Raw genomic sequence first — 24665 nt, forward strand, 5'->3', positions numbered from 1 at the left:
CCGAACCCCAAGGATTATCACCCCTGTTCACGGAGGACTCTAGGCTGCAGAAAACTGGATTAGCAAGGGATGGCTAAGATTGTTGTAATGCCACTCTACCGACAATAGAAAGAAGAAAGTCATGATTACATAAAACAACTAAGACAAACCTTTGCAATTAACTTTGAATCATCTTTGATGTAAAACAATGGATGGGAACTAAGAGGCAACCTGTAACTAAGGAAAAGATTCCTGGCAGTGGGAACAATTCGTAAGCGGAATGACTGGACTCCAGGATCTGTGACACTGCAGGTTTTTAAAGAGAGATTGGGCATGCATGGCATCGCCTGTTCCACTTCCGGGTTTCTGGCACGCATGCGCACACGACAATCAGCTAGCCTTTGTGCCTGTGGCAGTGCCGGGAACTGGAAGAGCTGGTCTTCTGTTTTCAGGCATGACCATGCGTGCTGGCCAGCTGATCGGTGTGTGCGCAAGCCTGGCAGTAACCGGAAGACTTGCTGGCCACTGCGCATGCACTCCCCGGACACCGGAAGTTCCTTTTCCGGTGCGCGCATGGATGCCCCCTGGGCAGCTCCTCTTCCTGGTCGTGGCCTAGGCGAGCATGCAGACTCAGTCCAACACAGGCACGCACTTCAGCACTTGAGCGATCGTGGGTGCACCTCGGTTCACCCACGTAACACCTATCCTCCGCGAGCTGCACTGGCTGCCTATTGGTCTTCGGATACGCTTCAAGGCGCTAGTCGTCACTTATAAAGCCCTTCATGGTATTGGACCTGGGTACTTGAGAGACCGCCTGCTGCCAATCACCTCCACTAGACCGATTAGATCCCACAGATTAGGCCTCCTCCGAATTTCATCCGCCGGCCAATGCCGGCTGGCGACTACCCGGAGGAGAGCCTTCTCTGTGGCTGCTCCGACCCTCTGGAACGAGCTCCCCATGGAGATTCGAACCCTCACCACCCTCCAGGCCTTCCGCAAAGCCCTGGCTGTTCCGACAGGCCTGGGGCTAAAGAGCTTTTGCCACCCTCCCTTAAAAAGGTATGGTTGTTGTGTGCTTTTAGATTGTGTATTGTTTTGTTTGTCTTTTTATTCCTTATCTGTATCCCCTTCCCTGACTTGGATTGTGAGCCGCCCTGAGTCCCCTCCGGGGAAAAGGGCGGCATATAAGTGCAATAAATTCAATTCAATTCAATTCAAAAGGTTCGCCGTCACTGGTATAGGGTTTCCTACTTGAGCAGGGGGGGCTTGGGCTAGAAGACCCCCCCCCAAGGTGCCTTCCAACTTTGTTATTCTGTTACTCAATACTACTAGAACTAGTAGAACGAAAGCAGCTTCCGTAGACAGGCATTTACCTTGATTATCTGGGTGAGGGTTTGGGACGAGGTTTCGGCCACCAAAGCCAACAGCATACACCGGTGAAGTTCTCGGATGCTGGAGGCAATGCTCACCGAGAAGGGGGTGAATGCTCTCTTGTGATCAACGGCATCTTCGGCAATGGACAGGAATTGCTTGGAACCTTCCAGAATGGCGGAGAGAACTTGGAAAGCACAGGCCCGAGTCTGCAACAGAAGAAAACCAATACAGGAGCTGAGCCTAGGCACCTGACGGGAGCTGAATTATCTTCCACATCAGTTCCCAAGGATACCGCCGGAGGCTCTGGCTGACCGATGGAAGGCAAAGAGAACCTGAGCCATTGACGTGACCGTTCCTTAGTAAATCTTTAGCAAAAGCTCTTTAGAGCTCTTTGGTGTTATAAAGGGCACTGGGGATAAAGGGCTGGAGTGCCAGTGGAGGGACTTTAAAGTGAATTGGATTGAACCCTCTTTAAGAAACATATTCAACCCCTGTGTCCTAGACCTCATGCTGTTCTACTTACCTTTGCAGACTTGGAAGGCTTCAAATTGTTCCTTTTTTACTGCTACGCGGGCGCGCCCAAGGCACGCATGCATGCAAAGCATGGACTCAGCAGCAGACAAATCGAACCGGTAGCAGACTTCGGAGGATTTCACCATTGCCTTAAATCTTATTTAATTTATTTTCAACAGAATAGGATAGTGCAGGGCAGAATAAATAAAATGGAGTGGGGTGGGGTGGGATGGAGAACTTTGCTGTAGTGTTCTATGACCACATTTCAGAGTTCCAAATAAGGCACCCTTATTGAAAGCAGAATTCCGAGGCAGGTAGATTCCTTAAAGAACATGTTTATTGGATACATCCCATCAGCACAGCCGGTAAAAACCAACTCTAAAAGGTCCCGTGGTTTTCACCTAATTAAAAAAGTTTTTTAAAAAAACCAAAAAAACCTCCCAGGTGTCACCGGTCACATTGTCCAATGAATACAGCTGGCAGGCTCCTCTCCTCCTTCAACAGCCACCTGTTGCACCTGTTACAATGACCTTGGTTCCCACAGGAAAACTTTTTGTTTTGACTGTTAGCCAGGCTATCTACTCCCCCACCGCTCCCTGCCCCCTCTCAGGCTTCGCGGGAAGTATGAGGCAGCGCAAGAGGGCTTCATCCAGGTTCGCTTCAGAGTTGACACCGCGATAAAGTGAACCGCACTGCACTGAATTGAATCCCATTCTCTTGCAAGGAGTGCTTGGAAGAGGGCTGTATGCTGGATCGTACGGGATGAGTAGCCAGGAGGGTAACGAATCCTCTTACCTTAGGGGAAGGATCTTTTAAAGCAATTGTCATCAAAGACACCGTCTGTGGGCTTCCTATTCCAGGCTCATCGGGAATAAATGCTGACCAGTAACCGTAGAGGACTTTCTTCTCTATGGATTTCACAGTGGAAAGGAAGCAGGTTAAAGCCCCTTGACGAACTTTAGCTTGGAAAGACCTGGCATGAAAATAGAGAGAAAATATAAATAGGCAGAGGGGGAAAAAACCTGATTTAACACCTTAAGTAAATGACATTGTCTCATTGGTCAAAGTGGGCAGGAGGGGAAATCTTTGATCTTAGAACACAGAACATAGAATAATAGGGTTGAAAGGGACCTTGGAGGTTTTCTAGTCCCACACCCTACCTAAGCAGGAGACCCTATACCAGTGATGGCTAACCTTTTCCGGATCGAGTGCCCAAAGTGCGTGTCCTCCCCCCCCCCCCCAATGCTCCAGTGCATGCGCTGGCTGGTGTGTATGCACACCTCGCACACTGGAACTTTATTTTCCAGTGCACACTTGCCAGCTGGGCAGCTCCTCTTCCCGGTCGTGGATCAGACAAGCGTGCGCGAAGGGTGGGCACTTGGTGTCGAAAAGGTTCGCCATCACTGGTATAGGGTCTCCTGTGAGAGCAGAAGGTTGGAGTAGATGACCTCCAAGGTCCCTTCCAACTCTGATACTGTCCAGCTGAAGCCGGATGTTTCCTTATCCATACTGTCAAACATGCTTCCTTCAAAATTCAAGAAAGGAAACCCCCAACTTGAGAGACCGCCTGCTGCCAATTACCTCCCACAGACCCATTAGATCTCACAGGGTTGGCCTCCTCCGGATGCCATCTACCAGCCAATGCCACCTGGCTATTACCCGGGGGAGGGCCTTCTCTGTGGCAGCTCCGGCCCTCTGGAATGAACTCCCCGCAGGGATTCGGACCCTCACCTCTCTCCAGGCCTTCCGAAAAGCCGTCAAAACCTGGCTTTGCCGGCAGGCCTGGGGGTGATGAGTTCCCTCCCCTCTCGACATGTATGGTTGTGCGACTGTTGCTTACTTTTATTATTTGTATTTTGTTTTTATGTTCCCCTTTTTCCTCCTTGAATTGTTCGCTGCCCTGAGTCCTCCCGGAGAAGGGCGGCATACAAATAATAAAATTCTATTCTATTCTATTCAACTCCATTAGTTGTAGAGAAAAGGTACTTTTACTGAATTATGAAGGGAAAGCATCGGGAGTAAAGCAAGATCTGAAACGAAAGGTGCAAAATTGTACCTGTCCCAAATCCCTCCCCCCTCCCAACAACCCCAAGCCGAATGTCCAATCTCCAGCCTCCAAGGGTGTCGTGTGGGGGTGCATCTTCAGGTGGTTTCATCCATCTGGTATGCAGAGACGGTTGGCCTTGACCAGACCTAAACAGGACCATTCAGCATGCGCAGAAGATGGTGAGAACAAAACTCCCTCCTCGTCCCGAGATAGCTCCTCCAGCATGATCCCCTCCCAAATACCGAAACCCCCTCCCTCCCCGTTACCATGGCAGCCGATAGTAAGCAATGCGATATAGAGGCTGACACATACTCTCAGTCTCCAAGCACTGAGATTAAGATTGCACATCATTGCTTAATTTGTCAGCATATTGAGGATATCTCACCCCTTGCGCTCACCCAGTGGCCTCGCCTGGATAGGAGAGGGGAGAGCACCAAGCTTTACAACACCCTCCTAGGGAGGGGCGTGTCTGCCCTTCCCCAGTCATCACTGCCTGGAATCAACCCCAGAAAAAAGGGGGCAAACCAGCAGAGAACCATGTTGCCACCCCCGATCGTCTGAGATCATCAGGAAGGATACCATGGTTGAGGGTACCGAGGATATTTGTTGCCATGGTTTTGGTTTTGTTTATGAGCCAAGGTGGCGCAGTGGTTAAATGCAGCACTGCAGGCTGACTGCTAGATCAGCAGTTCAGCGGTTCAAATCTCACCGGCTCAGGGTTGACTCAGCCTTCCATCCTTCCGAGGTGGGTAAAATGAGGACCCAGATTGTTGGGGGCAGTATGCTGACTCTCTGTAAACCGCTTAGAGAGGGCTGAAAGCCCTATGAAGCGGTATATAAGTCTACTGCTACTGCTATTTTTACAGATGCAAATTGCCCCGTGTCATTTGAAGCCGGCAGTATGCAAAATATTAACCCATGAATAATTGGGAAAACGCTCTCTTTGCTTTTAGGCAATCTTCGACTTACAACTTTTCTTTTAGTGACCAAAGTTACAACGGCAGTGAAAACGGTGATTTACCGTATTTTTCGGAGTATAAGACTCACTGGAGTATAAGACGCACCAAGATTTTGAAGATTTTGAACTCTGCAGACCTCCCCATTCATGCCCATTTTTTTTTTCAAAAAAAGGTCATGGATAGCCTTTGGGAGGCATGTAGAGTGCTTCTGGGGGGGTGGGCCAAAAATGAGCAAAAAACGGCCCATTTTGTGCTCATTTCTGCCCTCCTCAGCCCCCAGGAGCACTCTGGAAGCCTCCTAAAGGCTCTGCACGGCTATTTTGGTGAAGGGGTGGGGTTTCAGGAAGCCAAAAATGCTGTATTCAGTGTATAAAACGCACCCAGATTTTCAGCCTCTTTTTAAGGGAAAAAGGTGCGTCTTATACGCCGAAAAATACGGTATGTCCATTTTTTCACACATACGACCGTTGTAGCATCCCCATGATCACATGATCAAAATTCAGAGGCTTGGCAATTGGCTCGTATTTATGACAGTGTCCTGGGGGTCACGTGATCCCCTTTTGTGACCTTCTCACAAGGAAAGTCAATTGTTGGAATCCATTCCGGGTGTTTGTGTGCAGGGCAGCTTCTGCTGTCTGAAACACACACACACAGGGATGCAAAAACATCGCACCAGAAACATCTTTCCGGCCTGTCAGGACTCACTATGCAGCCTCATGTAACAAGAACTATGTGAGCCAGTTACTCCCACACCTGCCCCTTCTCCCCCCTAGGCTGTGCTGTAACTTTCTATTCCCCCTTTCCCCCTCCCAATGCCATGCAGCTTGTAACTTTCTATTCCCCCTTTCCCCCTCCCAATGCCATGCAGCTTGTAACTTTCTATTCCCCCTTTGCCCACCCTTTGCCATGATGTGATTTTCTATTGGTTTATTTGTAGAATGCTGTGATTTTTCATTAGTTTACTTGTACCATGTGTGATTATATATGCCTTTGGATACGCTCCTTTTTGATGACGCTGTAACTAACTTTTCTAATAAAAGAGCCCTTCGAAGTTCTTTCGAAGCTTAGCTCATCCCAAGGAATTCTGTCTGGTGTTTTCCTTTTGATTAGGCAAGGACACATGAGCAGCCCTCCAGTGTGGCAACAACGCCGCAGTCAATGGGGGGAAAGCCAGATTCATTTAACCACCGTGGTGCTAACCTTAACAACTGCGGTGATTCATTTAGCAACCATGGCAAGAAAAAGCCTTTAACAACAGTCTCACCTAGCAACCGTATTGGGATCGTTAAGTCGAGGACTGCCTGCACTTGTTACCAACAGAGGCAGGGAGGGGAAGTCAAGAAACGAAGCGAGGAAAAAAAATATCTGCTTTTGAAAGAACTCGAGTCAAAGAGAATTCAGCCACGCTGCTGGAAAAGGCACACACACCTCAACGCTGCATAATGGCAGCAGGATGTGTGTGTGTGTGTGTGTGTTTAAGTGGTTGCCATCACAAACCTTGTTTTGCTCTGCATTCCACCTTCCGCATCAGAATATTCTGAGTCACTGCTGCTGATTCTCTTCCAGCTGAAAGCGTGGGAAGATAAACGCTCTTTCGCAAGTGAGGGATATTTATCACTGAATGCCCAATTTGTCATCTTCGAGTCCCGATCTTGCGATAACTCATCCTTTAATGTGGGTTTCTCCACTCTGCCTCCTTCGGCACCTCCTGGCTGCTCTTTTACTCCTTCTTCTTCCGGCTTCCCTTTCTTCGGTTTTCCTTTCGGCTTCTTCCTCCTGTTCTGTGAGAAGTAGTTGTGGGGCGTAGAAATGATTACAAACACAAGCCTTTTCAATTCAAGGGATTGTGTGCCGTTCTCTTTAATCAATCCAAGCATCTAATGTTTTTTTTTCTTCTTCTAAATATTAATATAGAATAGCCTGGGTAGGATTTTTTCTCTCGGCATCAAGAAATCTATCTCAACTTAAGAGGCCGCGTAAGACTTATTCTCTTGGCTTAAGGTGCTGTTGTGGCCCGCCGGCAGCCAGCAGAGTTGGCAGCAGATTCGGAGAGTGAGGAGGTTGGGGAGGAACATGGGCCAGTCCTGGAGTCTGGGGAAGGCTCTGATGAGGGCTCTGCATCAGAGGCAGAGATGGGGCCAGGGCCACCTGACAATTATCAGCTGCCTTCAGAGACAGAGATCAGTGAGGAGAGGAACAGCTGGAGCCTGTTCCCAGTGTGCGCATGTGCAAAGTTGCCAGACGAAGGGAACAGCTAAGAAACAAGGGTTGACTTGGGAGTAAAGCCACAGGTGGAAGGTGAGGGGAAGGGGTGTTCGCAAGAGACAATTAGTTCATTCCTGCATTCTTGCCAAGTATTGCGGTGTCTGAAAGATATGGGCCTGGCCACTCTCCAAGCCTGATAAAAGTCGGGAATTGTGACCTACCTTGAAAGACTGTGGGAGAGGAAAGACTTTGCCGGAGAGGAATTCACTGTCAATTAAATAAAAGGGATTTATCGAGACGAGGACTCAGCTGCCTAGGTTAGAACAGGCACCATGCGGTTAACAGTGCCTCCTGCTCAAGATTTAAATCGAAGTAAAACAAATATTTCATGTTTCACAACAGCTGCTTTGGAAGTTCATCTTGTCCAATTTTCAGACCCTGTTTGCTTAAGCAAAAGCTCCCAGTTCAAATCCCTGACATCTCCTTTTAACACTCGAAAATCCCGGTTTCAGAAATACGAAAAGGAGCTGTCAGCTACTGTAGAACAGAATTTCCTTTCATATTCTGCTGCCCTCCAGTTGTGTTAAACCTCTCGTCCCCAATGAAAACTGCCATTCATGAAGATTATGGGATTCAGAAGGCCCATAAGCAGTCATTAATGAAGGCAGATAAATGCTTATAAACAGTGGCTTGGCTCTATAGCAGGGGTGTCAAATTCAAGGCCCGGGGGCACGATCCAGTCTATGGGATGCTTAGGCCTGGCCCACGGGACCGCCTTGGAAACAGCAAAGGACTGGCCCGCAGTGCCCCCGTCAGTGAAAACAGAGCTCAGGAAGCTGTGTTCGGCCATCCTGAGCTCTATTTTCGCTGGCAGAAGGTTGCAGGAGGCCGTTGCAGCCAAAACGGAGCTCGGGAGCCCGTTTTCACTGGCAGAGCGCTTGGGCCGCAACATGAGTGACGTCCAGGTGGCCACGGCCACCCCTGCCCCCCAAGGTCAAACACAACCCTGATGTGGCCCTCAATGAAATCGAGTTTCACACCCCTGCTCTACAGCAATGTTTCTCAATTTTGGCAATTTAAGCTTTGTGGACTTCATCTCCCAGAATTCCTGGCTAGTTTGGGGAATTCTGGGAGTTGAAGTCCGCAGAGCTTAAAGTGGCCAAGGTTCAGAAATACTACTGTACTGTACAGAATATCATGCACTGCTGTCATGTGCTTTTACCAAAACATTACATTTTTTTTCCCCAGACAGACCAAAGCAGCCCTCAGCTAGTGACCAGATATACATTTTTTGAAGTGCCTTAGGTTTAATGCACAACACACACAAACCGTATTTAAAAAGTTTACCCCGCTCAGTTTAACACTGTTCTGCTCCAACTTCTCTTGCTCGATGGGTGACCGGCTGTCGTACTGAGGAAGGAGTGCTGGATATAAGACGCTGGGCATTTCTATGTTAATTCCAGGGAGTCCATGAAACATGCATTTCTGAAATCAAAGAAAATCCTAGGCATCAGCACTATAATCTGCTTAGTACTTCATTAATTTAAATTAAATTACATCTGCTTCTTTTTACGACCAAAATTGAGCCCAACCTTTCTGTTGCTAAGTGAGGCAGTTGTTTAAGTCAGTTTTGCCCCACTTTACAACCTTTCTTGCCACAGTTGTTAAGCGAATCACTGCAGTTGTTCAATTGGTACTGGGGTTCCCAATCTTTTCTATACCCCGCACCCCTGGAACACTTCTGATATATTATAGCAATAGCAGTAGACTTATATACCGCTTCATAGGGCTTTCAGCCCTCTCTAAGCGGTTTACAGAGAGTCAGCATATTGCCCCCAACAATCTGGGTCCTCATTTTACCCACCTCGGAAGGATGGAAGGCTGAGTCAACCCTGAGCCGGTGAGATTTGAACCGCTCAACTGCTGATCTAGCAGTAGCCTGCAGTGCTGCATTTAACCACTGCGCCACCTCGGCTCATATTCTTGCACCCAGTGGTGGAATTCAATTTTTTTTACTACCGGTTCTGTGGGCTGGGTGTGGCTTGGTGGGCGTGGCATAGATTGGTGGGTGCGGCATGGATTGGTGGGGAAGGTTATTGCAAAATCTCCATTTCCTCCCAATCAGCTGGGACTCGGGAGGCAGAGAATAGATGGGGCGGGGCCAGCCAGAGGTGGTATTTACCAGTTCTCCGAACTACTCAAAATTTCCACTATCGGTTCTCCAGAACTGGTCAGAACCTGCTGAATACCACCTCTACTCACACCCCTTAAAAAAATAATTATATGCATATAATCATATATATATATATTAGATTTTTACAACCCCTGGTAAGCCCCAATTATGGGAGGAAGCCAACCGCTTCCATCATCTGTCATTCGGCTCGTCACAAGAGTCCATCACGACAGAAACCCAATATCTTTACTGTTGCCTCTGTTATATTTGTGTCTTTTTTCATTTGTGCTGATAAATAAATAAAGGGAGACTAGTATAGATCTATTTCAAGCTATTTAGCTCTCATCAGCTAGCCTAGTATGCCTAGTATGCAATATAGCCCAGGTTCAAATCCCAGTAAGGGTATGGCTAGCTGATGAGAGCTAAATAGCTTGAAATAGATCTATACTAGTCTCCCTTTATTTATTTATCAACACAAATAAAAAAAGACATATATATACATATACATATACATATACATATACATATACATATACATATACATATACATATACATATACATATACATATACATATACATATACATATACATACATACATACATACATACATACATACATACATACATATATATATATATATATATATATATATATATATAATTAGATTTTTTACAACCCCTGGTAAGCCCCAATTATGGGAGGAAGCTTCCTTTATTTATTTATCAGCACAAATAAAAAACACACATATATATATATATACACACACACACACACACATATATATATTTATATATATACATATATATATATATATATACATATATATATACACTACACACACACACACACACACACACACACATATATATATATATACACACACACACATACACATACATACATACATATACGTATACATATACACATACATACATACATACATACTATAATTTTGAAACTTCTAAACCCAAGTTTTTGCACCCCCTGGAATATTCCCCTGCTGGGAACCCCTGAGTTAGCAGCACAGTTTTTAAGTGACTCTGGCTTCCCCATTGATTTTGCTTGTCGGAAGGTCACCAAAGGGGATCATGTGACTGCAGGACACTGCAACTGTCGTAAACATGAGTCAGCTGTCAAGCATCCAAATATAAATCACGTGACCATGGGGATGCCGCAATGGTTGTAAGTGTGAAAAATGATCGTAAGTCACTTTTTAAAGTGCCGTTGTGATTTCAAATGGTCACTAAATGAACATGTTCTCCTTTATCGAAAGAAAGGAAAAAGAAACCCATGTATTCTTTTAAACATCGTTGGATATCATAATTTTATAGGGTAAATTTTTTTATAGGGGCGGGGCTCATCTCAGTTTCAAAGCCAAAGAGCCAGCGCTCTCCGAAGACGTCTCTGTGGTCATGTGGCCGGCATGACTCAACGCCATAGGCGCATGGAAGGCTGTTACTTTCCCACCAAAGGTGGTTCCTATTTTTCTACTTGCATTTTTATGTGATTTTGGACTGCTAGGTTGGCAGAAGCTGGGACAAGTAACGAGAGCTCACTCCATTACGCAGTGCTAGGGATTCGAGCTGCTGAACTGCCAACCTTTTTGATCAACAAGCTCAGCGTCTTAGCCACTGAGCCACCCTTTGGATACTATGGGAATACAAATTCTTACTAGCTGGTAATTTGTTCAGGATAGCAATGATTTCATTTGCACTTCTACAAAGCACAGGGAAGAGCTGTTGTGCACACGGTATTGAATTAGCACATCGCACCAAATCATGGTTTGCTGAATGAAGCATAACGACTAGGGCCACACACCTTAGTGGAGCTAAAAATCATGCTGTGCAAAGATTTATTGGATTTGCAATTGTGATGCAAAGCTCAAACCACAAATCATATTCTGGCTTAGGGTGACATGTGAAACCAGCTGCGAACTATCTTTGGACATGGTAATGCCTGGTGGATTATTGTGACAGATGTCAGTCTCGCCTCCCCCATTATACATACACAGTATAGAAACACCACCCCCTTATGGCTTTTAAGATTAGACATTTCCATTACTATTTTGGAGTTAGCCCTATTCTGTGTGTGTCACCCACACTCAAAACTGTGGATAAGGTTTTCTTATGTAAAGATAAAGTTGGGATCACTGGAATGCCAGCCCGAGAATCCACACGGGGGGGAAAAAATAAGTAAGGGCAACAACGGAAAGGAGAGAGGAAGAGGAGAGAAAAGAAGAAAGGGTAAAGCAGAGGAAGTAAGGGAGGGGAAGTTTAGCAATAGCAATAGCAGTAGACTTATATACCGCTTCATAGGGCTTTCAGCCCTCTCTAAGCGGTTTACAGAGAGTCAGCATATTGCCCCCAACAATCTGGGTCCTCATTTTACCCACCTCGGAAGGATGGAAGGCTGAGTCAACCCTGAGCCGGTGAGATTTGAACCGCTGAACTGCTGATCTAGCAGTAGCCTGCAGTGCTGCATTTAACCACTGCGCCACCTTGGCTCAAGTAAGAGTAGGAGAGAGGATAAGGAGGAGGAGAAGAGAGGAGGAGTGGGGGAAAGGGAATGGAAGAAAGAAAGAGAAAGGAGAGGAGGAAAGGAGAAAGTAGAGAAGAGAGGTTGAGAAGGCGGAAAGAGTAGGGTTGTTGCAAAACAAGATGGAGATACAGGGTGGCAAGAAAGTGACCCCAACGGTGTTTTATTTGTAAGATTGTGATAAATGTCGATACTTAATAGATAGATGTTAACAGTATTTACAAGAATGTATATTTGTGAATGTGTATGAAAGGAAAAAATAAAACTTTATACAAAAAAAAAATGTGGACAAGGTGATTACAGTTCAGATGTTACCATAATCCATGATTTGGTTGATTTACTTCAAACATAGATGCTATTACTCTCATTTTGAGTTTCAGCAACAACAAAAACTGGGATGCACCTAAAACAGCAACTTAAAAGCCATTCATTTGACAACTGTTCAACCACACTGAATAAACTACACACTTCAGGGTGAGACCAGATCTCACACTTGAAGCCATCACAGCATTCCCCAGGGTCACCTGATCACTTAGCAACTGACTTGTACAGAAGGTCCTTAACTTACAACTGTTCATTTACCGTGTTTCCCAGGAAATAAGACTGGGTCTTATTTTCTTTTGACCCCCAAAAAAAGCATGTGGTCTTATTTTGGGGGAGATCTTATTATTTTTGAGGTGCAGGTCACCTGTACCTGCTGCCGTGTTGCAATATTTTTTGGGGGAGCTTATTTTAGCGCATGCACTCAAAAGCCCAATTGGGCTTATTATCTGGAGGGGGGGGTGTCTTATTTTCAGGAAACCTGTTGAAGTTACAACAGCTTTGAAACAAGTGACTTATGACCATTTTTCACACTTACGACTGTTGCAGCCTCCACATGGATGCTCACGGGATCAAAATTCGGGGGCTTGGCAACAGGTTCATATTCATGAATGTTGCCGTGTCCCAAGGCCATGGGATCCCCTCTTGTGACCTTCTGACCAGCAAAGTCAATGGAGAAAGTCAGATTCACTTAACAATCGTGTCACTAGCTTAATAACTGCAATGATTCGCTTAACAAACGTGGCAAGAAGAGCCCTAAAATGGGACAAAACTCACTTAACAAATTTCTCACTTAGCAGTAGAAAATCTGGACTCAATTGTGGCCGTAAGTTGAGGACTACCTGTATTTATAATGGTTGCAGCATTCTGGGGCTATGTGATCGCCATTTGAGGCCTTCCCAGCCAGCTTCCAACAAGCCGTCAATGGGGAAAGTTGGATTTGCTTAACGACTGTGTGATTCACTTAACAGCTGTGGCAATGAAGATCATAAAATTGGGTGCAACTCACGTATCAATCACCTTGCTTAGCAACGCAAATTCAGATCCCAATGGTGGTCATAAGTAAAGGACTACCCGTATCCCATTTCCCTGAAAATAAGACCTCCCCGGATAATAAGCCCAATCAGGATTTTGAGTGCATGTGCTAAAATAAGCCCTCCCCCAAAAAATAAGCCCTCCCTGGAAATATTGCAACACAGCAGCAGCCATGGGGTGACCACGCTCGCAGCCTCCTGCACCTCAAAAATAATCAGACCTCCCCGAAAATAGGGCCAAGCGCTTATTTCGGGGGTCAAAAGAAAATAAGACCCTGTCTTATTTTCTGGGAAACACAATAGTAGACCTTGAATGTTTCTTCACAGTCACGCTAAGAGGAATACAAAGCTGCCTTTGCTATCAAATCAATTATGGGTACTGGGGATTGTGCAATTCTAATTTTAGAAACCAGAGGCATTTCAAAAGCATGCTACACCTCTGAGTAAAAAGGCCCATCAAAAACTTTTTCAGGGTTGTTTTGTGGCACTCAGGGAAGATTTCCACTTTAAATCTCTTGTCACCTTCAACACAGCAAGGAGGGAACCAAGGTGATCACTCTGGGTCAGCCTCATCTTTCCTCCGTTTAAGAGCGACTGGATTCCTTTCAAAGAGTTTTGTAGCAGCTGGAAAAGGAAATGGAAAAACAATTAGCCTTCTTGCAACTCTCAGGGAATAGTACAACTCTATCATCTACAGCTGGGGTCACCAACCTTTTGGATTTCAGGGACCACTAAATTCATAATTTTAAATTCCAAGGACCACTAATATGCTCTGCATAATGACCAGCTGGGTGGGCGTGGCTAGGTGGCCATGGGACTGGGTGGGTGTGGCCAACTCGGTGTCACTCACATCAAGGGGCACTTCGCCAGCCTCGACTCGCCCCGCCCCTCTTAGCCACTCCTTGCCTGGGCTCCTTAGGGCCTCAAGAGGAAGCAGTTGCTGGAGCTAAGCAGCCATCATGAGAAAGAGTTGGCAAAACAGCTCCGTTCAAATTGGATCTGACGGAGAAGGAGGCTCAGTAGAAACACCACACTGAGGACTACAAGCATAGGCTTTCCAAGCAGAGGGAAAATCTGTGGGAGGGCAAGGCCAGGTACCAGCGCCTGGAGGCTCAGCGGGCTGAGATGGTCAGCCAGTTCCAGGCCATGATACAGTCCCACTGAAACGAGGCCTTCCGGCTCTTCGCCACCAGCAGTGCTTCCCTCCAGCCTTGGCCCAAAGCCCCACACCAGGAGGCTGAAGCAGACCCCAATTCGAAATTTTTGCCCCCTCCAACTCACATAAAAAGACCCCAAAGGGGGAGACCCTCTGCAGGAACAAAAATGTTCATTGCATGTAGTTTGAGTTTTGAGTTTTGAGTTTTGAGTTTTATTTCATTTGTATGCCGCCCTTTTCCCTAAGGGGACTCAGGGCGGCTCACAACTCAAGGGAAGGGGGGATACAAACAGTTTAACAACAACACGAACAATACATAGTTAAAAGCACAACAATCATACCATTCGAGATAGGGGCAGCGAATCTTTAACCCCAGGCCTGTCGGAACAGCCAGGTTTTAACGGCTTTGCGGAAGGCCTGGAGGGTGGTGAGGGTTCGAATCTCCACGGGGAGATCGTTCCAGAGGGTCGGAGCAGCCACAGAGAAGGCTCTCCTCCGGGTAGTCGCCAGTCGACACTGGGCGGCAGATGGAATTCGGAGGAGGCCTAGTCTGTGGGATCTAATTGGTCTAGTGGAGGTAATTGGCAGTAGGCGGTCTCTCAAGTACCCATCCATCTGGGATGTATCCATCCCAGGTGCCATAATTTGAGGTTCCCTGATTTAGTGCAATATAAATAAATGCAAAAAACAAATTCTACGGACCACCAAAATTTTCTCTTGGACCACCAGTTGGTGACCGCTGATCTAGAGTGCCATTTTATCTAGGTGATAAAAGTCCAATGGCAAAAGTCTGCCTCAAGTGATTATAGAGTTTGAGAAGTTGCTAGAATGATACCGGTATCACACCCAACTTTAATTGCAAGCTCAACCTGTGGTTTAGATTAAGTAACCATTGGGCTTATGTAAGATCATTCCATGTGAAATTGATTTCTAAATTTTACCACCAGCAACTAATTAGCAACCTCTGACAGTTCCCACAAAATAAGTTTAATAATACAGGGGCATGATTTCCATGACAGGATGTCCCAATTTAGAGCCGAGGTGGCGCAGTGGTTAGAGTGCAGCACTGCAGGCTACTTCAGCTGACTGCAGTTCTGCAGTTCGGCTGTTCAAATCTCACCGGCTCAGGGTTGACTCAGCCTTCCATCCTTCCGAGGTGGGTAAAATGAGGACCCGGATTGTTGTTGGGGGCAATATGCTGACTCTGTAAACCGCTTAGAGAGAACTGAAAGCCCTATGAAGCGGTATATAAGTCTAACTGCTATTGCTAACTGCTATTAAAGCAACAGCTGAAGTTCAACTGATAAAGGAGAATATTTGTAGCTCAGGGTTGAACTGTGGGATGCTCTCTGAGCTTGGTTGTTCCCTTGCAGATGTTCCAGTTTGGGTAATGAAATGCCTGCAAGAAAATAACCAAGCTCAGAGAGCACTTGGAATACTGCATCCGGTTTTGGTCGCCACGATGTAAAACAGATGCTGAGACTTTCTAGAAAGAGTGCAGAGAAGAGCAACAAAGGTGATTAGGGGACTGGAGGCTAAAACCTATGAGGAACGGTTGCAGGAACTGGGGATGTCTAGTTTAATGAAAGAAGGAGTAGGGGAGACATGATAGCAGTCTTCCAATATCTCAGGGGCTGTCACAAAGAAGAAGAAGTCAAACTATTCTCCAAGGCACCTGAGGGTAGAACAAGAAGCAATGGGTGGAAACTAATCAAGGAGAGAAGCAACCTAGAATTAAGGAGAAATTTCCTGACAGTTAGAACAATTAATCAATGGAACAATTTGCCACCAGACGTTGTGAATGCCCCAACACTGGAAGTCTTTAAGAAGATGTTGGATAGCCATTTGTCTGAAACGGTAAAGGGTTTCCTGCCTAAGCAGGGGGTTGGACTAGAAGACCTCCAAGGTCCCTTCCAACTCTGTTATTCTATTCTTACCATGGAAAAGGTGATGTCATCTACTTCAGTTCCTTTGGAAGACTGTAAGATGCTCAGGAAAGCCTGAAAGCAGATCTCTCTGTATGATTCCTCCAGGTAAGGCTGTCCAGGTAGGCTAAAAGACAGGCAGATGCAAAGGAGGAAGATGAACTGCAGAAAAGGAGTAATGCTTTTATCTGTCTGTTTAGAAAATGCAGTAGAAGGAAGAAGCAACCCCTTCATATCAGAAAGCTCATAGTATCTGAGACCTCAGCAATCTGAGATAAATTGCTTTATTCAATGAAATGAGAGGATTTATTAAGGAAAGCAATATCTCACTATGTTATTCTTCTTCCACGTATTAGACAACATAGAAAGACAGAAAAGTGATGGCAGAAAAAGCCTAGGGGTCCATTGAATCTAATCTTTGAGGGTGTTTTTTTAATTTGTTAAATTCTGGGGTTTATCTCAAGCATGTTTAAGTAAAAGTTATTCCCAAGAATGTTCCCCAATCTGTCTTTTCATACTGTCTGTATTTGCAGTTCTGCTATAGAATGTTAAATACTAGGAGTTTCTGGGGCAATTTCAGGGTGTTGAAATTACAGGGTGTTTTTTTACAGCTATTTAGATTCTCTCCTGCAATTGTGATCAAAATAAGGAAAATGTTAAGAATAATATTATAGCCTAACAGTGACTGGGTTCAAATACTGTGATTAGTCATGACTTGCTGAATAACACACAGGAACTGTTCACACAAACTAATAAGCCACAACCCTTAATATCCAAACCACAACTCTGGGTTTATCTTTTACACTAAGCTATAGACAAATAAACCACATTCTGGCTTAGTACCATGTGCTGAGTACCAGGTGTTGTTTTTTTTAAGAAAGTACTCTTCAATATCAGCTCCATCACTTCCACTGATATATTTAAAACAATAAAATACATCAATTAAAAATAATATGTTAAATTTGTATTTCTATAGTGAAGAACATTTAAACTAGAATGCTAACAGCTATTTGGAAGTCTATTAAGTAAAGGTGAAGGTTCCCTTCGCACATATGTGCTAGTCATGCCTGGCTCTAGGGGGCGGTGCTCATCTCCGTTTCAAAGCTGAAGAGCCAGCGCTGTCCGAAGACTTCTCTGTGGTCATGTGTGAACAGCATGACTGAACACCGAAGGCGCACAGAACACTATTACCTTCCCACCAAAGGTGGTCCCTATTTTTCTACTTGCATTTTTACGTGCTTTCAAACTGCTGAGTTGGCAGAAGCTGGGACAAGTAACCGGAGCTCACTCCGTTACGTGGCAGTATGGATTCAAACCTCTGAACTGCCAACCTTTCTGATCGAATAGCTCCGTCTTAGCCGCTGAGCCACCGCGTCCCTTTGGAAGTGTTATTAACACTTAAAGACAACACACTTCCACAAAAATGCATTTTAAACTGGAATATATGGGCCTGTTTATCTGTGGGCCTTGGATTGAGACATTTCTTTCTAGACCTCCCAACGCTGGAATATTTGCATCCTCTATCCCTAGAAGAGGCACCACATAGAGGAAAGGAGTCAAGCCATACCTATTGGTTTCAGTCATACCTGAAGCACAGGTTAGCCATGCTGTGTATCGCAGCCCTTTTCCTTTCAGCATCAGTTTCAGCCGGGCTGCTGAACTGCATCAGAAGTCCATTTCCCCCCAGCAAATCTGGGAGATACTTAAAAAAACACCAGTCAGCACATATTCGTTGAACAAATTGGAGAAGAGAGGCAAAACTAAACTTAGAATTAGCGAAGCCACAAAAGCATGCTTTAGTGCATGAATTCTAGAAGCTCAGCCATCTTATATCGTATTATGGCTTTCAGCCTGGGTGAACCACAGGCTACAATTAAAAACAAAAAGAGGCAAAAGCTGAAAATGTCATTCAGGACATCTCATTGTTTTCCCCATCATCAGATAGCAGGAATAATTCTGGGTTAACATGAGATAGGAAATTATCTTCTTCACTTAGCTGCCAAACATCCTATACCAGTGATGGTGAACACAGGTGCAAATGTGCGCATGTGCGGATATGCGAACATGCGCAGCAGAGACCCGAAGACTAGCTGGCTGGTGGGAGTCGGGGCATCCCAACACCGGCAGCATGAAAAAAGGTAAGTTTTTTTTTTAATAGCAGAGTTGGAAGGGACCTTGGAGGTCTTCTAGTCCAACACACTGCCTAGGCAGGAAACCCTATATTGTTTCAGACAAATGGCTATCCAACATCTTCTTAAAGACTTCCAGTGTTGGGGCATTCACACTTCTGGAGGCAACTTCTGTTCAACTGATTAATTGTTCTCACTGTCAGGGAATTTCTCCACAGTTCTAAGTTGCTTCTCTCCTTGATTAGTTAGTGGCAGTCCGTTATTTCTTGTCTTGCCTTCACGTGCTTTGGAGAATAGTTTGACTCCCTCTTCTTTGTGGCAACCCCTGAGATATTGGAACACTGCTATCATGTCTCCCTTAGTCCTTCTTTTCATTAAACTAGACATGCCCAGTTCCTGCAACCGCTCCTCATTTGTTTTAGCCTCCAGTCCCCTAATCATAGGTTGTTGCTCTTCTCTGCACTCTTTCTAGAGTCTCCACATCTTTTTTACATCGTGGTGACCAAAACTGAATGCCGTATTCCAAGTGTGGCCTCACCAAGGCCTTTTAAAGTGGTATTAACCCTTCACGTGATCTTGATTCTATCCCTCGTTTATGCACCCTAGAACTGTGTTGGCTTTTTTGGCAGCTGCTGCACACGGCTGACTCCTATTTAAATGGTTGTCCACTAGGACTCCAAGATCCCTTTCACAGTTACTACTATTGAGCAAGGTACCACCTATACTCTACCTGTGCATTTCGTTTTTCTTGCCTAAATGTAGAACCTTACTCTTTTTCGTAATGGTCTGTTTTGTCATTTGCAAGGAAACAGAAGCTCACAAAAGAAACACCCCAGAGATCTGACCTGGGGCAAAAGTGCGCGTGCCAGCAGAGCGGGCTCTGCCTGCCACCTCGTGCCATAGGTTTGCCATCACGGTCCTATACTAACCAGTAGTGTGTTATGTTGAACTACAAATTATTGCTTATATTACATAATATGAGATGGACCAATATATCTGAAGGATAGTTAGAAAAATATCATTACCACAATAAATTTGGAGTCTTCCAAAGAATCCAGCACATTTTAAAAAAAATTTTTAACTTGTCTATATTGTGAAAGTGGTACAAAAATATCAAAACAGAACTGAGGCTGTAGAAACATTACTCAAGAACTCCAAATTACTTTGTGTCAGGATAATACATAACATTTCATCTTCAAGAAATATGCAGGTAGTCCTCGACTTACAACCCCAATTGAGCCGTACATTTCTATGGCTAAGTGAAACATTTGTTCAATGAGTTTTGCCCCATCTTATGAGCTTTCTTACCCCAGATGTTAAGTGACTCGCTGCACTTGATAAGTTAGCAACCCGGTTGTTAAGTGAATCTGGCTTCCCCATTGACTTTGCTGGCCAGAAGGTTGCAAAAGGTGACCACATGACCTTCGGACACAGCAATGGTCATAAGTAGGAATCAATGGCCAAGCATCTGAATTTTGATCACACGAACACGGGGATGCTACGAAGGTTGTAACTATGAAAAATGGTCACACGTCACTTTTTTCAGTGTCATTGTTACTTTGCACGGTCACTAAATGAACTGTTGTAAGTCAAGGACTACCTGTGCCAGGACCTAAAAAGTTTGATTAGCCCTTCTGCTTGGAGCTATTGGTAAGATAGAGTGCAGAGAAGAGCAACAAAGAAGATTAAGGGACTGGAGGCTAAAACCTATGAGGAACGGTTGCAGGAACTGGGTATGTCTAGTTGAATGAAAAGAAGGACTAGGGGAGACATGATAGCAGTCTTCCAATATCTCAGGAGCTGCCACAAAGAAGACAGAGTCAAACTATTCTCCAAGGCACCTGAGGGTAGGACAAGAAGCAATGGGTGGAAACTAATCAAGGGGAGAAGCAACTTAGAACTGAGGAGAAATTTCCTGACAGTGAGAACAATTAATCAGTGGAACAACTGGCCTCCAGAAGTTGTGAATGCCCCAACACTGGAAGTCTTTAAGAAGATGTTGGATAGCCATTTGTCTGAAGTGATGTAGGGTTTCCTGCCTATGCAGGGGGTTAGACTAGAGACCTCCAAGATCCTTTCCAACTCTGTTAGTCTGAATTCTAAAGATCCATAGGGATCCAAAGGGATGGACTGAATTGTGAACCTTATTTGTTTTTGATTCTACTATTCAGATGGCGATTCTCAGCAACAAGTATTGACATTTCCTTCTAACCTCTAACTCAGAGGTCTTCAAACTTGGCAACTTTTAAGACTTGTGGACTTCAACTCTGTCCACAAGTCTTAAAAGTTGCCAAGTTTGGAGACCCCTGCTCTAACACCTCTGCCCAGAATTCTCCTCTGTAGAATTCTGGGTGTTGAAGGCCACAACTCTTAAAGTTGCCAAGGATCAGGACCCCAGCTCTAACTCCTCTGCCCAGAATTCCTCTGCACTAGGCCAGTGTTTTTCAACCTTGGCAACTTGAAGATGTCTGGACTTCAACTCCCAGAATTCCCCAGCCAGCGAATGCTGGCTGGGGAATTCTGGGAGTTGAAGTCCAGACATCTTCAAGTTGCCAAGGTTGAAAAACACTGCACTAGGCAAATAGAAAAAGTTTCCAAGCAAGAGGTTCAAAATTATGTTTCAATCCACCTTTTGGCACTTGTGTCCATTGTTGTAGACAGAGGCGGCCAAGGCTTGCAGAATTTCAACATGCGTCCAGGTGCTGCATTTTCTCAGAGCAGAGATGAAATAAGGCATCAGATAATTCAGGCTCTCTTCATCAAGCGCAACCTGCAATTGCCGAAAGAAAAATGAAATTAGCATAATCTTGAATTGGGGAATTCAGGAGGATACCTTATTAGGCCAAGCAGTAAATCAGTTTCATCAACCGTTGTCTCCTGTCTTTCAAAAATGGCATCCAGAAGCAGAAGAAAGAAACAGCTAATAAATCCACTAGCTGTCTCATCTGCATACGGAGAAGAGACAAAAAGTGTGCTACATTTATAGTAACTGTTATCATTTTTCTAATGGCAGAAAATGACTCTTCCTTTATAATGTAAACAAGGCGACTAAATATACTAGCAAGTCAATGAAAACAATTATGAGAATTTGAAACAGTGTTGTTGTTAGTTGCCAAATCGTGTCCGACCCCATTGCGACCCCATGGACAACACTCCTCCAGGCCTTCCTGTCCTCCACCATCCTCTGGAGTCCATTCAAGCTCACGCCTTCTGCTTCGGTGACTCCATCCAGCCTGTGGCACGACAAAACCGTGGTCCACTAAAGTGCGCCCGATTAAAGCGCGTACCTGACGTCATCAGCAGCACAACAAATACGACCGCGGAGAAAAAAGGGCGCTTTAAAAAGCGCTTTTAAAGCAAGCCGATTCACATAAAGGTAAGGGTTAGGTTTAGGGTTAGGGTTAGGTTAAGGGTTAGGTTAAGGGTTAGGTTTAGGGTTACGTTAAGCGTTAGGGTTAGGTTTAGGGTTAGCGTTAGGTTTAGCGTTAGGTTAAGGGTTAGGTTTAGGGTTAGGTTTAGGGTTAGGTTAAGGGTTAGGTTTAGGGTTAGGTTTGAGGGGGTTAGGGTAAGGTTTCCGCGTTAATTTTAACTTTACCGCTCACAGCGTGATGTTTTCGTCGCGCTTGATGACGTCAGGTACGCGCTTTCGCCGAGCGCGGTTTAGTCTACTGCGGTTTTGTGGTGGAACCCATCCAGCCACCCCATTCTCTGCCGTCCCCTTCTTCTTTTGCCCTAAATTGTTCCCAGTATTAGGCTCTTCTCCAGTGAGTCCTTCCTTCTCATGAGGTGGCCAAAGGATTTAAGTTTCATCGTCAGGATCTGGCCTTCTAAAGAGCAGTCACGATTGATCTCCTCTAGGACTGACCAGTTGGATCGCCTTGCAGTCCAGGGGACTCGCAGGAGACTTCTCCAGCACCAGAGTTCAAAGGCCTCCATTCTTTGGTGCTCAGCCTTTCTTACGGTCCAACTTTCACAGCCATCCATTGCAACTGGGAAAACCAGAGCCTTGACTAGACACACTTTTGTTGGCAGGGTGAGGTCTCTGCTTTTTAGTATGCTGTCTAGATTTGCCATAGCTTTCCTCCCCAGGAGCAAGTGTCTTTTAATTTCTTGGCTGCAGTCCCCATCTGCGGTGATCTTCGAGTCCAGGAAAATAAAATCTGTCACTACCTCCATTTCTTCCCCATCTATTTGCCAAAAATTGAGAAAAAAGTGATCCAATGGAGAAGAAAATAGCAACCCACTCCAGTATCTTTGCTATGAAAACCCCATGGACAGTATAGTTGAAACAGTACCTGACTTAAAATTAGATGCTCCACCAGAATATGGCAAAAAAAAAAAATCAGTTTTCTCACCTGGAATCTGTTGAGCAGCTGGTGAATTAATTGGCACACTTTATTGACAAGATGTTCTTGATTAAGCTGGACTAGTTTACAAGCTTGGACAATTAGTTCACAAATGTCCTGTCATATAAAAGAAGACAAAAAAGTGTTGTATTAGTTACTCTTAATACCCTGAAAGACACAGAGATGAAATTGAATTGACAATACAGGTAATCCTCAACTTGTAACAGTTCATTTAGTTACTGTTCAAAATTATAACTGCACTAAAAAAAGTGACTCATGACCATTTTTCACTATTATTACCATTTCAGCATCCCCCATGGTCACATGATCAAAATTAAGATGCTTGGCAGCTGGCTTATATTTATGACGGTTGCATTGTCCCGGGGTGATATGATCCTTTTTTGCGACATTCTGGCAAGCAAAGTCAATGGGGAAGCCAGATTCACTTAACAACCGTGTTACTAACTTAACAAGTGCAGTGATTCACTTGACAACTGTGCCAAGAAAGGTCATAAAATGGAGCAAAACCAACAATTGTCTTGCATAACATAGAAATTTTGGCTCAATTATGGTAATAAGTCGAGGACTGCCTGTGTCTTTCAATCCAACCTATCTTATAGCTTTGTTGTTGCGAGGTTGAAAATTGGTAAAAAATAATAATACTGTAGGTAGTTGTCGACTTACAAGTTCATTTAGTGACCGTTCAAAGTTACAGCAGCACTGAAAAAAAGAGACTTATGACTGTTTTTCAGTTATGACATTTGCAGCATCCCTGTAGTCACATGATCAAAATTAAGATGCTTGGCAATTGACTCATATTTATGACGGTTGTAGTGTCCCGGGGGGTCATGTGATTCCTTTTTGCGACCTTCTAACAAGCAAAGTCAATGGGGAAGCCAGATTCACTTAACAACCATGTTACTCACTGAACTGCAGTGACTCAATTAACTGTCTGGCCTAGCAACAGAAATTTTGGGCTCCGTTATGGTCATAAGTCTCTCAAACTAACTTATCTTATAGATTTGTTGCTGTGAGGTTAAAAATGGGGGGAAATAGAACTAAAAAAGAATATTACATAATGGAAAAAAGTGAGTCAATCTGGCCCTGCCTGTGGCTGATCCTAGGCAGGGTTCTCCAACCATGGCCCCTTTAAGACTTGTGGACTTCAACTCCCAGAATTCCTCAGTCAGTTTTGCTAGCTGAGGAATTCTGGGAGTTGAAGTCCACAAGTCTTAAAGGGGCCACGGTTGAAGACCCCTGATCCTGGGGACCCACCCTTGCTTGGAGTCTATTTCCTCCACCCCATCAAGCTCCCCCGCCACTCCTCGGCCTTCTCCGGCTACTCACCTCCGGCTTCGGTCCCCACGGCGCCGCTCCTCCCGGGACGCATGTCTCGGACATGAGCTCGTCGAAGAGCAGGTGGAGCTCGGGGCGGCGGCGGCTGGCATTCTCCCCTCCCGGGGCCTGGCTGGGATCGGGGGCGAGCCTCAGAGCCTTCAGCCGCGCTAGGTAGCGTTGCAAGCAGAGCCCGGATTCGATCCAGGCCGGGTTCGGTTCTGCTGCAGCTGAGTCTCCTCCAGCCATGCAGGCCTCAGCCGCCATTTTTTCCAGTTCGTCTGCCAGTTGCTAGGGCAACTAGGCCGAGAAGGGACGCCCAGGCCTAGCTTCCGGATAAAAGCCAGGATGGAGTGTATTGGAGGCCGCCGCAGACGGATCTCTATGGTTGAAGCCACTTCCGGGTCCCTCTGTGGCGCGCCCCCTATAGGTAGTGATCTGCTGGTACAGGATCTCCTGCTTGGGGTTGGACTAGAAGACCTCCAAGTTCCCTTCCTGCTGTATTCTGACAATACATATTTTGATAGCAGTCTAACATTCCATAAGGATGCCATATGAGATGTGACTTGAGCTTTAGAAAATGCCAAAGTTACATCTAGCAGCACATACCAAGATGGCTGTAGAGGCCAGTG

General features: G+C 45.3%; 1 protein-coding gene across 1 annotated transcript in view; it reads right to left on the reverse strand.

Moving 5' to 3' along the window:
* HEATR6 (HEAT repeat containing 6) overlaps positions 1-24313 on the reverse strand; it is a 53067-nt gene extending 28754 nt beyond the window's left edge. Inside the window, exons 1-10 of the mRNA XM_087717140.1 lie at positions 24046-24313; positions 22708-22815; positions 20982-21122; positions 17810-17925; positions 16236-16350; positions 13665-13766; positions 8425-8562; positions 6370-6653; positions 2662-2839; positions 1353-1559 (exon numbers count right to left, since the gene is read on the reverse strand). Coding sequence (XP_087573266.1) covers positions 1353-1559; positions 2662-2839; positions 6370-6653; positions 8425-8562; positions 13665-13766; positions 16236-16350; positions 17810-17925; positions 20982-21122; positions 22708-22815; positions 24046-24300 — 1644 coding nt within the window. The 5' untranslated portion in view covers positions 24301-24313. The remainder of the gene's footprint in view (positions 1-1352; positions 1560-2661; positions 2840-6369; positions 6654-8424; positions 8563-13664; positions 13767-16235; positions 16351-17809; positions 17926-20981; positions 21123-22707; positions 22816-24045) is intronic.
* Positions 24314-24665: the final 352 nt, after the last annotated feature.

The sequence above is a fragment of the Thamnophis sirtalis genome, unplaced genomic scaffold, assembly GCF_051295495.1.
Source record: "Thamnophis sirtalis isolate CommonGarterSnake01/CBP01778 unplaced genomic scaffold, rThaSir2_p1.2 scaffold_6, whole genome shotgun sequence".
NCBI classification, from domain to species: Eukaryota; Metazoa; Chordata; class Lepidosauria; order Squamata; family Natricidae; genus Thamnophis; species Thamnophis sirtalis.